The 15,908-nt window shown below is 37.8% G+C and overlaps 1 protein-coding gene across 4 annotated transcripts in view; it reads right to left on the bottom strand.

Moving 5' to 3' along the window:
* Positions 1-15,908, bottom strand: part of DYRK1A (dual specificity tyrosine phosphorylation regulated kinase 1A) — a 124,725-nt gene that overhangs the window by 7,119 nt on the left and 101,698 nt on the right. For all 4 annotated transcript variants that reach the window (XM_087818412.1, XM_087818410.1, XM_087818411.1 and 1 more), the window contains 5 exons: positions 15,271-15,557; positions 11,972-12,118; positions 9,866-10,006; positions 3,835-4,141; positions 3,231-3,355 (listed from right to left, as the gene is read on the bottom strand). In XM_087818412.1, the coding sequence (XP_087674538.1) occupies positions 3,231-3,355; positions 3,835-4,141; positions 9,866-10,006; positions 11,972-12,118; positions 15,271-15,557 (1,007 nt within the window). The remainder of the gene's footprint in view (positions 1-3,230; positions 3,356-3,834; positions 4,142-9,865; positions 10,007-11,971; positions 12,119-15,270; positions 15,558-15,908) is intronic.

Here is a 15,908-nt window from a genome sequence, read left to right as displayed (position 1 = left end):
TCTGATTGATCCAAAGGTGATCACACTGACTGTTTCTTCAAACTCTGTGCGTGGGAAACAAAATTGGCAAAACTATAGGGAAGGCAATTTGGCAACAGCTATCAAAATTACAAATCATATTACTCTCTGACCCAGCAATTTCACATCCAGGAATTTATGTCACAGATAAATTGCATATGTGTGGCGTGACATGTGTGGGTTATTTATTACAACTTAACTTGTAGTGGTAAAAAAGTTAAATTAAGAAGATTTAAAGTACGCATAATGTCCATTAATAGAGGACTACAGAAATGACTTATGGAATATCTAAACAATGAAATACAAAGAAAAAGCTATCTATGCACTAATATAAAAATAGCTCCAAAATATGTATTAAACAAATATGTAAAACATGTAAGAGAGGAAAAAAAAATGTGAAACTGTGAATGGTATACAAAAATTAGGTGAAAATACATATATATTTGTATATTTGCATGAAATACCTCAAAGGAGCAAAAAGAAAACTAACAACATTCATTAGAAATTAGGTGGCTAGAGGACATAAAGGGAGGCCTTCCTTGAATCCCCTCTCATATAATTTATTTTTTTAACCATGTGAATATATCAACTATTCAAAAATTACATAAAAAAGGATTTGAGGCAAATAAGGCAAGATATTAACTTCTGGTGGGAAGTATACACGTGTCTTACATTGCTCTTGGTATGCTGCTATGTGTTTGTAGTGCTTAAGGATTTAGAGGGAGGGAGTCAAGAAGGAAAGGTGGTCGACCCAGGGGACTCTGCCTAGAGGATTCGGGAAAGCCTCTGGCAGTGGTATTTGTTAAGACCTGGAGACAAAAAGTAGTTACCAAACAAAGAGGCTGAGCCCAGAACACGTGAGAAATAGGAAAGAGAACATGGTATATTCAGAGAACAGAAAAATCCAGTAAGACCAGCGGGAGTGAGGGGGAGGAAAACGAAAGTCACTGTAACCTTGGGAAGAAGTCTAAGTTTTTTTAAGTACAAGAGAAAATCAAACTGGTTTAAGCAGTGAAGAGAGGCAGACCAGATGGCTCTGCTGAACACTCACTCGGCTGCAGAGAGGGGAACAATGTTACTGGTGAATGGAATCGGACACGGAAAACCAGTTAGAATATGCTTTATTGTAAGACAGGCTAGAGACAAGGTGGAGAAAATCAAAACATATTTAGGATACTTAGAACCCTAAATTTACTGTCTGAGTCTGTGCAGGGACAAGGGAAAGTGGAGGCGAGGATTCTCTCCCTATCCCAGGTCTATGGCTTGAGCAAATGGGTAAATTTAGGGCCATCTGTACAAACAGTAAGTCAAAGGAGAAAAGCTGCAGCAGAGGGGAAATGATGAAGTCAGTACCTGTGCTGTATCTGCAGCATCACATTGTGGAGACTTTCAGTGATACGTAAACTATTAGAAATAAAGGCCCTGGGGCTCAGGAGTGAAGGCGAGGCGAGGCGAGAAATCAAGACGCGCATCAAGATGTGCCTGCCGCCCTGGCCAGCTTGGCTCCGTGGTTAGAGCGTCGGCCGGCCTCGGACCGAAGGGTCTTGGGCTCAATTCCAGCCGAGGGCAAGTACCTCGGTTGCAGGCAATCTCTCTCACATCGATGTTTCTCTCTCTCCCTCTCCCCCTTCCACTCTCTCTGATGAGCAATGGAAAAAATATCCTCAGGTGAGGACAAAAAGAAAAAAAGAAAAGAAACAAAAGATGTACCTGCTGTCCTTGGTAAGATCAGGTGAGCTCCACCCGAGGAGCATGGCGGAGGGAGAAAGGCCTCGTTTACGTGGCAGCAGCAGAGGACCCACAAGAGGAGTCAGAGAAGGGGGGAGAGGGCGGCATCCTGCCCAGGACAGCAGGAGGAGGTGCTGAAAGGGCAGGCTGATGCCTGCGTTGTGGGGTGGGTGAGGAAGGAAGAAAGAAGCAATAGCATCCGAGGGTCCATGGACTCCTCGACAACCATCACTGGTGATGCCACAAGACTGGTCCCCTGGCGTTGGGAGGCAGCCCAACAAGAGCAGGCTGAGGAGTTTCTAATAGAGAAACAGAGCTCACGGGTAGCAGAAATGTAGGGTGAGGAAGACACAGGCAGGGAAAGTTTTTGCTTCAGATGGGAGAGACTGGGATAAGACAGGAAGAAAGGGGACGGGAGGAGGAAAGGCTGCCACCATAGGAGCTAGAGGCTGAGTGAAGGGCAAAGTGCTGGGGAAGGCAGGGGACAGGCAGGACGGAACCTCCGCCTCGAATGAAAAGGGCTGGGAGAGAAGCGGACAAGGGTACACGTACACACCGGCCGAGAGAGGCATTCCTGTCGGAATGCTTCCTCACACACAAAGGAGTGGGAACAGAGAAGGGGAGGCCAGAGGTTTCTAAGAAAAGTCTGAAACAATTATTAGAGAATGGGAGAGAGATGAGCTGACTTGAGAAGCATAGACAACTGTCCAGGAGAGGTTGGTGAATATTAACAGTGGTAACAGCGTATCTGCTGTGTGAGGTCTTCTCTGGTGGCATTTGGAGCCCCAGTCTCAAGAATGGGGAGTGAAAGTCCACAACTTCAGTTTTACTTCGCTCAAATAACACACTGGCCTCTCATTATAAAGTACCATAAAAGCAGTGCTCTGTGTGAATTAATTTGTTATTTTACAAAAAGTACTTAATAATGTCTGCTTCACCTCATTTTCTTTTTTAAATTATTTAATGAGATCCTCCTCAACAAGTTTAAAAAACTAAAAGGGAAAAACCAACCCCCAAAAAAGCAACGCCTCTCCCCACCCCCAAAAACAATGTGGAGTTAAAAATCAAGCCACAATCTGATTGAGAGCCTGGGACTACTGAACATAGGTAGGGGCAGAGGACAGTCACTAAGACAGTGACCCCAGGGAAAGTTACTTAATCCATGAAGTCTCAGTTCTCAGTGTAAAATGAAAATCCAAACAGTATAAAGCTGAAAATGTTGCTGTAGTAAATGAGATAAAGATGGAAAAAAAACAAAAACAAAAAACATTTTCAGCAATGGTTGGTGTGCACCCAATAAATGTTAACTATTTCTAAACAAGGAGGGCCTAGCAAGGATGTGCTTCTTTAGTTATAATTCTTTGTAAGTGAGGAAGCTATGAACCTTTAGACAGTACAACAATCATTCTAAAGGCACTCAGCACCCAATACCGCTAACCCTGAGCACGGCAGGGGACGTGAACCAAGGCAGTGACAGCGCTCACCTGGGGACTGTGTGTCTCACAGTCCATGGCCTGGACGGCAGCTGAGAAGTGCCCACCGCTGTGCCGATGCTGGTGCGTTGGGTCTGACCTGGCTCTCCCACTGTTGCTTGTCCCCGATGACCCACCTTAAGAACCACAACAACAAAATAGCTTATGACTATAAAGTTAGTTTTGTTCAAGCTTATATTCTAAAACTATAACCTTAAAACTGAAAGTGAGTCACACAAAAAATCTGTTAAGAGACAGTTCACCAGATTCTCTGATCAAGTTCTTTCATATCAACCACTGAACTAAAGTAAAATAGATCAAGTTTGGTTTCATTAGGGGAAAACTCAAGCATGTGGACCAAGTATTTCCATTTAAAAAACAACCAAAAATTCTGGTTAATAAAGAGTTTTGTTTCCAGCTCCCAAGCAGAATTTATTACATATGTAAACACTAAAGCTTAGGGGAAAGCAAAATTTTTACTAACTACAAGGAATAGATTTAGGTAAAATAATTCCTCCCCATCCCATTAACAAATTTTTAATAACACTTTAAACTAAATCCCCCTTTGTAAAGACAGTACCCATTCTGAGGCCTCAACTGTATCAGAAGCACAGACCTGAGCTGGACGAAGTACTGGAGGTGGTGCCCGAAGACTGGGACTGCTCCATCGCAGGGCTCGTGGACACACTGTTACTCGTGTTTGTGCCTTCATCGGCTGTTTTCTTGAAAAAACTGTGCTGCAGGGCATAGTATGGTTGAATTCGAGTTTTGGGGTCATAATCAAGCATCCTTAAAATGAGGTCTTTGAACTTCAAGTAGTCAGCTACCGTGTGACCCGATTCCCCAGCACGACGCCCACCAGGCCCTCCTGTTTCTACTCCAAGAATATTATGAAGCTTACGGGTTGCTGGTGGTTTATACTCCTGAAGAGAAGAAAGATAAAAAGCTTTCTCTAAGTTGAATGGAATATGTACAAGTCTACATAAGTTAACTTCAAATATGCTAAAATACACTGCATGTTGAGGCCTTTACTAAAAACACTTTAGATTGAGTTAGATCCTCCAACATATTTTCACACATTACTTTTCCGAATGTGCTATAGTTAGAAAAATGCAAAATAATCTTGAGACCAAAAATTACTATGAAGATTACCTAGCCTTGGGGTCAACAAACTATGACCAGAACAGATGACCAGTGTGTCTTCATGTGAAAATCTTAACTTGGTCCTTTAAAATGAAAGTGTGCAGACTCTGCTCTAGCACAATGGTTCTGAGCCTCTTCTCTGCCTGATGCACCCAACAACTTGGGTGCCGTTCCTGAGTGACAGTGGCGTTAGCTGTGGTGATCATGCCAAATGTGCTCCAAGTAAAGAATCATGGTCTAGCCCTACCTCCTCATGTTTAGATAAATTAAAAGCAAATTTCACTGATGCCTCCCTTTAGAAAATGTTTAATAATAAATTGCCTTAACATGTGTTGAGATTTTCTGGAAACTCACTGTTTAATAGATAATAGTATAACCCTTAAAATCCCTATGAATACTGAATTTATTCAAAATAGAATTACTGGATTTTTGCTTCTAGTTATAATGTAAAAATTTGCAAAAGACCACTGCTGTCACTCATAAGAGATATGGCAAAAAAAACCCACAAAAGTGGGGTGGAGTGGAGGGGTAACAGTGTTTCAAGATATGGATCTTGGAGAAATTCAAGAGCCAAGAGGCCGCACCAGAGGGAGGAAGAGAAGACGAGCTGATGGAGATGAGTGCTTCCAAACCAGTGAGGAAGCAGCAGCAGTGCCAGAAAAACACTGACATTAGACAATCTGTAGAAGGGTTCTGACTATTCAAGACTATTTCTGATTTCTTGTACAACATGGACCCTTCTACAATATAGAAACATTTTTAGAAAAATGAAAAAAAAAGAAAAAAGAAAAAAAAAACACAAAAAAACAAAAATCCAGACAGAAATTCCAACGTATTTCCATAAAGTTCCATCGAGTTGCCTGCCATCCTGCCTCCCCCCTCCACTCCTCCACCTCCTCCGCCCCTGCACCAGACGCAGCAAGACCAAGTCCTCCTCCGTCTACTCAGCATGACGACCTTCACGATAACCTACTTCCACTTAATGAACAGTAAACAATCATGACAAAGGACACTTAATAAACTTATTTATTGTGTATGTGTGTCTTCATGTGAAAATCTACTAAATCTATGGCAAGAACTGTGGGAGACGTTCGTGTCATCATGATCATCACCAAGTATTCACCGTGTAAAACATCGTGTGCAAGACTTATATGGAAGTGGACAGCCTATCTTTATAGAGGCGTAAGGTGAGTACTATTTCATACAAAATAATGTATTTTGTAACTTTGCTTTCAAAGAATTACATTACCTTATGGCATGACTCTCTCATAACTGGACAAACTACATATCGGCTTATCATCACAGGTAAGTGGTTTTTAAAAAAAAATGTTTCCAATACTGTGTCATAAACATGATTGTAATACTGTACATCATAAACATTTTATGATGATTCATTCATTAGTTATAGGCTAGACTACCATGAAGTAATTGTATATCACTGCTTCTTCGTTATCAATGCATGAATTGTTAGACCTATAAAGTATGAATCTGTCTTTTGATTTTTGATGTCTAGTGTTAGTGATACGTATAACACCTACAGTACTTTGTAATATACAGAACAATATTGATGTAGGTAATGACAGACAATTCATCTTGTAAACAGACAATGTAAACTTACAATATTGATAAATATGGTACAGTACTATAAATGTATTCTCTCTTCCTTATGACTTTCTTAATAACATTTTCTTTTCTCTAGCTTACTGTATTATAATACAGTATATAATTAACTTTTATGTTATTAGTTAAGAGTCTTCCAGTCAACAGTAAGCTATTAGTCAAGTTTAGGGGAAGTCAAAAGTTATATGCGGATTTTCAACTGCATGGCGGGGTCGACACCCCTAACCCCTGCATTGTTCAAGGCTCAACTGTACTTGATCTCAAGACTTACCACAAAGCTATAATCAACACTATGGTACTGGTATAAAGACAGACCTATTGAACAGAACAGAATCCAAATACAGACTAGCACATAAAAGATAATTTGTTTTGGACAACAGTGCAAAGTGACAGGAATGCAATAGGGAAAGGCAACTGTTCTCAACAAATGATGCTGCTACTAGTTAAGCATTTGGGGAAAATAAACTTCAACTGCTATACCTCATTTCATATTCAAACATTAATTCAAGATGGACCACAGAACTCTAACCATAAAAGCTGGAATCAGAAAAACTTTCAGAAGAATACATGGAAGAATATCTTCACAAACTTGAGGAAGGCCAAGATTTCTCAAAATACAAAAGATACTATTCATAAAATAAGTTGACAAATTTTATTTCATCAACAGTAAAATTATATGCTCATTAAAAGATACCCCTAAGAAATAGGCAAGTGGAAGAAGGGGGTCAATGGGGAACAGAGGGGAATATCTGTAATACTTTCAGCAATAAAGATAAATTTTTAAAAAAAGAAAGAAAGAAATAGGCAAGCCACAGTCTGGGAAAAAATACTGACATATATATGACAAAGGACTTATATCCATTATGTGTAAAGAACATCTACAACTCAAAAGTTAAACAAGCCAATAACAAAAGAATGGAAAGACTGCCACGAAAGAAGACATGATAGCTAGTAAACGTATGAAAGGTGAACAGTATCCTTAGCTATGGGGAAATGCAAATGAAAACCACTACATGCCCATTAGAATGGCTAAAATAAAAATACAACTACATTAAACAGTGAGGATGGCATGCAACTGAAGCCCTCACGTGCTGTAGGAATGTAAAATGATAAAACTCCAGAGTACTGTTTAGTATAATGTAAACACACATATACCCTGTAACTTAACAATAATTCTACTTCTAGGTAGTGACCCACAGAAATGAAAACATGTATATACAATAGATTTATACAAGAATGTTTCCAGTAGCCTTAATATCCCAAATGGAAAAAGACCAGACATCCATCAACAGGTAAATATAGATAAGTTATGCTATTTCCATTCAATGAAATAATTACTATAAAGCAATAAAGTAACTCCTGAGACATACAATATGAATGAATCTCCAAAAACAATGTTTGTAAAATGACACAAAATAATAAATACTATAGAGTTCCAGTTACAAGAATTTTGCTTAGAATGGGCAAAACTAACCTATGATGATAGAAATCAGAAAGCAGGGTGAGTGAGATGAGAGAAAGGGTCATGAGAAAACTTTGGGGGCAAAAGTAGGTTTATAGGTATTCATATAGAAAAATACATACAGGTTATGATTATTATAACAGCTTTATTAACTTAAAAGAATGTCACAATGCAACTGTAAACCTACTTTTGACCATACCTGTGTATCTTGTCTTAGGTAGTAGATACATTGCATATAAAGATTTAAACTCAACAAACAAAACACTTTATGCTCGATTGTATATAAATTATACTTTAACAAAACAGCACCATTTATAGTCTTAATTCTTCATCTCCCTTCCTCACCAAAGGAATATAGTAGGTATGGATTTCATTACTAGGAAGGTAAAATGGGCTCTTGAAACATAATGAGAAATTAGAAGTAAAAATAAAATCACTAAGAAAATCAACTGCACAGATAGATACCTAACGGTAGTACATGCACATCTATTTATACTTATGGTTGAAATTCCTGTATATCCTTCATAACGTAACCATTTGGCTATAGATTTGCAGATTTGTGGGGTTTTTGTTTTACAAAATTTATTTCTGTTCAAAGAGAAACAGTTACTTTACACTTTTAAAAATTAGGTTTCTTAAGTCAGTTGCTAATTGTGGCTACAGAAAATCTCATAAAAATCTAGTTAATTATAGGTTAAGATACTTTTAATTTTAGGAAGGGAAAAGATTTGTCTACTCTTTTATGAAATGCTGCCCCCCAAAATAATTAAAAATAATAATGATTATAGCTCAAATGGGAAGAAATGACAGGTTACAGCCCATAGTGATTTAGCTGTGGTTGTATAAAGATAGAGATTTAGGAAATAGGATGGAATGAACATTTTATTTAGAAAAAGAACAAAAATAGCATAAGAAAAAAGACAATTTCAAAATGGAGAAAGAAGTAGTAGCCTGTACTGCAGAGAGATAAAACATGAAGTAGGTTTCATATCCTCCATGCTAATTAAAATCAACTGGTAGGAGCTACCTTGAATGCTGGTGAAGCTAAGAAGGATTCCCAGGCTGGTTTTTGGTTCAGTGGGAAAAGGGGCCATGACTGATAAGCTATGTGAACAAAGGCAAAAGGACTCAGGATGTCTGCTTGGAATTTTCCATCCCTTCCTTATGGGGAGTAGGTATAATTTAGCTGCCGGATATTGCATTGCCTGGGACTTTAGAGAAGGCAGAATGCAATGTTACAAATCAGTTGTAAAAGATACAATTACATATATATTCTTAAATATTCTAAAGAAAATCACTTGATATTAAACATGAAGACTCCACAGCTATATGAAGGTGAATTAAAGCAAACAACAATAATCTTCAGTTCCCTGGAAATAACATGTGGTGGCAGCATCACTAAAATGCAAGGGCAAAATAAAAACTAAAATACCTTAAATTTTAAAAATGTGAAACTACAATCACAAGGTGTCTGTTATGTATATCAATCACCTATTTATTCATTTTATAACAAAACAAGCTAGATTACAAATATACATGATTATTTTCAGATATATAAAGCAAAAAGGTAAATCAACATGTAAAACTGCCATCACTCTATTAAACTGACAATAGTTCAGGCATCTGAAAAAAGTTCTCAAATAAAAGAAAATCACTAAAACAAACCTAATGTTTTAAAACCTCACTTTTAAAGATTTTAGAGATGTGAAATTCCTGCTATCCATGTCATCAAGCTAGGAATATAAAATCAATCCAAGAACCATCTAGGTGGTTCATATTCTTGTCACATATCGCTTAAGTCAAAAATCTTTTTCTTCCATCTGAACTTAAAAAGCCATTTACTGCAATTATGACTGCTACTGTTCACAGCTGCAGGACTGTTAACTGTGAATTCACTATATACCCAAGTTGTGAGAAACAAAGGTCAAACTTACTGATTCTACTGCTGAAACAAAGCATGGTGATTTGATCAGCTGTCTCCAAAGGCAGATAAACATTTGTCATAATGAAGTCTTAGACAGAACTCTGACCATTAAGCAAACACTGGTCCCTACAGACACTTCAGGTCAAACTATATCCAGCTTTTGAAGAAATTATATACCTAAATTATAGAAACTGTTAACTCTAACACTGATTTCAAGTAAATACAAACTGAGCTATAAAAACACAGCTCCAGCCCGGCCGGGCGTGGCTCAGCGGTTGAGCATCGACCTAGGATCCAGGCGATCGGGGTTCGATTCCCAGTCAGGGCACATGCCCGGGTTGTGGGCTCGATCAATGACTCTCTCATCATTGATGCTGCTGTCTCTCTCCCTCTCCCTCTCCTTTCCTCTCTCTGAAATCAATAAAGATATGTTTAAAAAAAAAAAAGACAGCTCCAGTGAGAAATAACAAAGGCTCAAGAAATGTTTCCCTATTTTACCCGTTTTCCATCTTTGGTCTTCTTTAAGTTCCAAGTGCCATCTGGCAACTTCTCAAAGAACTTCCTTGCTTTTGGTGCTTGGTCAAGAATATGAGCAGGTGGGATACCCAGAACTTCCACTATTTTATTCATCTGATCTACCTGTATTAAAAACAGAAACAAAAAACCTGTAATTTCTACAGTAGTACATCTTACTTCTGCTCATCAATTCATTCACTCATTCATAAGTTATAAATAAGTAAACTGAGCATCTCCTGTGTGCCACGCACTCCTCTAGGCATTGAGTATACAATATGAACAAAAGTGGTAAAAGTCCCTGCCATCCTTGAAGCCCAACATTTCAGAGGGGAGGGCAGACAATTAAACAAACACACACATAAACCTGTGTTATGTCAGGTGGTCATGGATACAAAGGAGAAAAAGGATTGGAAGGAGTTTTAAATGTTTAAGCTTTTAGGGTTTTACTTAAACAACCATCGGGGGGAAAAAAAATCCCAGGGGCTTAATAAAGTGTAGATTTAATAAACTACTTTTTAAGTGTAGATTCATTCAAATACCCAGTCTACTATATGCTAAAAACCATATTCAGTAGAATATAGCAGTAAACAAAACAGACAAAACTCTCTACCAAAAAGTTTGTATTACAGGGGAAGAGATGATCAATAAAAGAACACATGAATATATTACGTCAGATGACAACTATGAACTATGGGGAAAGTGAAAGGGGGTGGGGAGGGAGAAAGGGCAGTATAACTTAAAACAAGGTGTCATGAAAGGTGTTACAAGATGGTGACAGGAGAGCAAAGACCGAAAGGCAGTGAAGGAAGAAGCCAAGTGCTATCTGGAGAAAGAGCATTTCAGGCACAGGGAAAAACAAGTGCAAAGGCCCTGGTATGGGCCTGTGGCTACTGCTTCCAGGAAACCAAAGAAGGCTGTGTGCTGGCTCAGAAAAAGTGAGGGGAGACAAGGATGAGACAGGTAGGAAAGAGAGGACAGAAGTCAGAGGAAGGAAGGGGTTTCCGATCTACTCAAAGGACTTTTGCATTTACAAGAGAGAGATGGAAGCCACTAAAGTTTCAGGTGATTCTGATATCGTTTAAGCCCATGAAAAGATACTAACTTACAGTAATATTATTTATATTAAAACAAAAACAAACACGCAGTTACTGCCAAATAGTGGCTCTAACTATTAACAGTTGTATAACCCAATACAAGTCATTAAATTTTGTTGGTCTTTTCTCGTTTATAAATGAATGAACTGATTAAGAGCTGCAATGGTTAAGTTTTCTTTAAAAATAAAAAACACGTGAACAGTTCTTTTTTTAAGGAGGCAGATTTTTAAAATTAAATTTATTGGGGTGACAATGGCTAATAAGATTATACAGGTGTACATTTTTATTATACATGATATTTATATTGCATTGTGTGCCCACTACCCAAAGTCAAATCACCTTCCGTCACTATATATTTGAACCCCTTTACCCTTTACTACCCCCAGTGAATAGCTTGAACGCCAATGAAAGCCCAATTCCTCTGACTGCTAGGGAGCTTGGCCCCTCCCCGCCCTCCCAGGTACTGCCCTCAGACCTTCAAAAATCTTCTAAGAACACAGACAGAGAGAATACCTGTGGACTAGGAGAATTACACACAGTCTATAGCTCTAAAATTCTCTAATATTAATGTACCCTAAATTATTCAGACTGAATATTCCTCAACCCTACTGGTCATCACATCTGTAATTCCAAATCATACTCTCAAAATTTATAGCGTGTTTACACTGTTGCCACCCAGGGTGGCCCTCATGCCTTTGTTATCATCTCTCGTTGTTATACTTAAAATATTTAAGATCTGTACTCAGCGTTTTCTTATCTGCTTTATTGTTCTCCTTTGTTAGCAGATTAAAAGATCTCACTTCTCACCTCACCATTATATAATAACTGAAAAAATGGATAATATAAATTCAAAACCACCTTAACATTTGAATGATTACACTGGTAAATAGACATCTTTTCCTAAAAACAACTTTCAGATTCCACTGTCATACACTGAAAACAAAAAGAAATTATGAAAACAGAAAGAGAATTTTCAAAGCAATCCACCACATACCTCATTGGCTCCACTGAACAGAGGTTCTCCAGTGTGCATTTCAACCAAAATACACCCAAGGGACCACATGTCAATAGCAAGGTCATAAGGCATTCCCAGTAGCACCTCTGGAGACCGGTAAAAGCGACTCTGAATATACTGGTATATCTGAAATACATTTCAAAATAGTATTAATTCCAAACTAAGTTTTGTTTAATTGTAGTCAATATTGGATTAAGAACACTGATCTAATATTAACAGAAAAAAATAACTGGCTAACTCCTAAATTAGGATTCCATTTCCTGATCTCTAAAACAGACTACAAAGCCCGGCTGGGCATGGCTCAGCGGTTGAGCATCAACCTAGGATCCAGGAGATTGAGGTTCAGTTCCTGGTCAGGGCACAGGTCCCGGTTGCAGGCTCGATCCCCCGTGGGGGGCGTGCAGGAGGCAGCTGATCAATGACTCTCTCATCACTGATGTTTCTATCTCTCTCTCCCTCTCCCTTCCTCTCTCTGAAATCAATGAAGACATATTAAAAACACACAAAAAACTATCCAAAGGGTAGCTAATCCGCCTGTGAAATGCAAACTATATAAAATTCAAGTCCTTTTTCATTTAGTCCAATTCTAATTAGTAATCAAGATACATCTTAAGACAATTATGCCTTATTACAAGAAAATATTATTAAGAATAATTTGTTTCCCTATTAATTATTCTTTGTTGCTGTGGCTGGCACTTGGTAGATTTAACAGCTGAATTGTATTTATAAAGTTAACCTTCTTTAGGTTAACTTAGGTACAATGTAATGGAAAATTCAGACATCTGTACTACACTAGTATCACAGATAAATCCTAGAAACACTGCCATATAAAGATTCAATCGGGAGTTGTTTCTGGTTAATCACTTCTCTGACCTGTCCCTCCCACCTCAATCTAAGACTTCTTGGAAAACAAAATACTGAAATGGGTTGTTTTCAATGAAGTAATCTGAAAATGTCTTGAGAAACCAATTCATCTTCAGTTAGCCATTGTAAATTTGTATCTAGAAATATTAGCAAAGCAAAGTTTTATGAAAAGAGAGAAAGAAATAAAACCCTCCTCCTAACTACACTAAGTGGACACTCAAACAAGGCTGCTAGCAATGTGGTGTTGCTTTCTCACCAGTTTCTATGGCTCCCACCTAAAACTACAGCCAAATCTCCAAGAGTAATCTCATGCTCCATAAGCAAGTCAACCCAACTTCAAGGCCTTCTCAGAAAAGAAAGTCTAAATCAAGAGACAGGGAAAAACTATTATGTTTCAGTTTGTATAACCCAACATCATCATTAGGCCTCAAAGACTACCTGCTACTAAGATTATCTTATTTCCCACCTGACACAAATTAGTCTGTCACTTCCCATGTAGTTTGGTTAACGTGGTGACTGGGTCATCTACAAGGCTGTGCACCAGAATCCCGAGGAACATTTTCTGAAACACACCTACCCTGCCACCTTCTGACACTGAGCCAAGAGATCTTGGGGACAGCCACTGCATGAGTATTTTGGAAATGACTTCCCACGTGATTCTCATACATTCACATGGTTAAAACTCAATAAGCTAAAGGGATAGTTGTCTCAGTTGGCTGGAGAAAGATTGTAGTGCTCAACATTACGACTGAACACATGGTTTGGTTAAAACAGAGAAAAAATTTTCAAGTCTATTTAAATAACTCTCAAAATGGGCACGTATTTTCCAGTCACAATACATACTTTATCCCACATGAACAACTATGAGCATCTCCTGATTTTCAGAGACATCTGAAACTGCAAACTTTGCTTTCTATGCCTTCTATTTTTTTTTAAGTATGTTTTTTAATTGATTTTTAGAGAGGAAGGGAGAGGGAAAGATAGAAACATCGATCAGCTGGCTCCTGCACGCCCCACCCCCTCCTGCAGGGGAAGGGAGCCTGAAACCCAGGCACATGCCCTGACCAGGAATCAAACCAGAGAACTCTTGGTTGATGGGTTGACACTCAACAGGCTGGGCTATGCCTCCAACTTTAAAAAATTATTTCAGTGATCTATATAGCACTGCTGCCGTAAGATAATTCGCAGAAAATGACAAAAAGTCGGACAATTCTGTTAGCTGGCTACATACCTTCAAGATTAACCTGTTATATTTAAAACCCAGGAAATAGTTGGACAGGACAGGAAATCTCACTAATTTGAAGAAAGAGGAAATGAAAAAGCCAGTATAAAATATTAATACATAAATGTTAGCTGTGTTTTTTCCTTTTTTTTTTTTTTTAAAGAAACGCAATTTCAACAGTGTTTAAAATGAGAAAAATATCAAATGTTGATCCTAACTCCTTTCAAGAAGAGAACACCTACAATTTCTATTTCACACTTAAAACACGCTGTTCTGAGTAATGCTAGAAATCATGCTACTAAAAAAAAAAAAAAAGGTAGGAAAAATTTCCTTTCCTAAATCAGCTAAACCTAAATCTATTTTTTGCTACAGACATGTCTGTTTTTAGCAATCTGAAGAAAACCAATTTGGACAAGTGTTTGGACAAGAATTTATATAAGAAAATTTTTTTTTAATTTATCAAACCAAGTATGTCTATCAACTGTGTAATTTCTATACCATATTTTCCACATACAATGCGAATTTACCTGCATTTTTTTTTTAACCATCCAGTTTTGAGGAAAAACATTTATCTTGACCTATCTTTTTTTTAAATACTTTTAAAAATTGATTTTAGAAAGACAGGAGAGGGAGGGAGGGAGAAAAACATGGATGAGAGAGTGAAACATTGACTGGCTGTCTCCTGCACGTCCCCTACAGGAGAGACTGAGTCAGAAACTCAGGCATGTGCTATTAACCGGGAATTGAATCAGCAACCTTTCTGTGTGCATGGGACGACACACAATCAACTGAACCCATACAATCTTTAGAGAAATATTTTATAGTAATGATTCAATGTTCTAGTACTAGAATTTCCCCAAATTTATACTTAAACCTCTATTTGAGAAATACAGTTACAAATCACCTAATATTTAATTCACTCATCTCCTATTCTCAGTATTTTAGCATACATATAATTTTTAAAAATCCACTCTGAAAAATAAATACCTTCCAATTCAAAGTATTACTACTCACATTTTAAAAGGTATTTCCACAAAACAGGCATCAACACAATATGATTCAATCCTACATTTTAAAGATAACCATCCTGTAATTACCTCCACACTGTATACACATTAATAACATTTCACATATCTACTGACACTATTTTTACCTAATTCTATTTAATTCACAGCTCCTGAAATGTACTTACCCGCTGTCCCAATTGACAAGAACTACCAAAGTCAACGATCTTGATTGCACTGCGTTTGGGGTTACAAAGAAGGATATTCTCAGGTTTTAGGTCACAGTGAATGATACTAAGTTCTGGAGTCGCAAGGAAAAGCAGTGCTGTGCACATCTGTTGTGCAAACTTTCGTGTTAGGTTCAAAGAGACACCTCGAAAATTGGTGTTCCTCAATAAGTCATAGAGGTTGTAGGACAGCATTTCAAAAACTAAACAGAGATGGTTTCGAAACATAAAGTGGCGTTTCAAATGCACTGAAAGAGAAAAGAGTTTCAATTTAAATTATACATAAACCAATAAAATGAGAATAACATATGTATAAACTCTCAGACAATCTATTACATTACAATGTCAAATGCAGAGTGAAAATCAAGTTAAAATTTGGAAATCAGCATTCTGCACTAACAGCAAATTCTTTAATCAGTTAAGAATAGCTAAATTGTTCTCTGCTGAATTAAACAGGTCCAGTGTCTGCCAATAAGCAATATAATGTAAGAAGTACCAAGAAACTGCCTTGTTTTTAAAAAATATAAGTCAGGTCAAAGAACATAAGCAGCACCTTGAGGAACAGTCCTGAGAATACCGCAGTAATAGCCCTCACTTGT

The sequence above is a fragment of the Miniopterus natalensis genome, chromosome 6 (assembly GCF_054644295.1).
Source record: "Miniopterus natalensis isolate mMinNat1 chromosome 6, mMinNat1.hap1, whole genome shotgun sequence".
NCBI classification, from domain to species: Eukaryota; Metazoa; Chordata; class Mammalia; order Chiroptera; family Miniopteridae; genus Miniopterus; species Miniopterus natalensis.
Note: the sequence above shows the minus strand (reverse complement) of the source record. Positions and strands in the feature narration are given on the sequence as shown.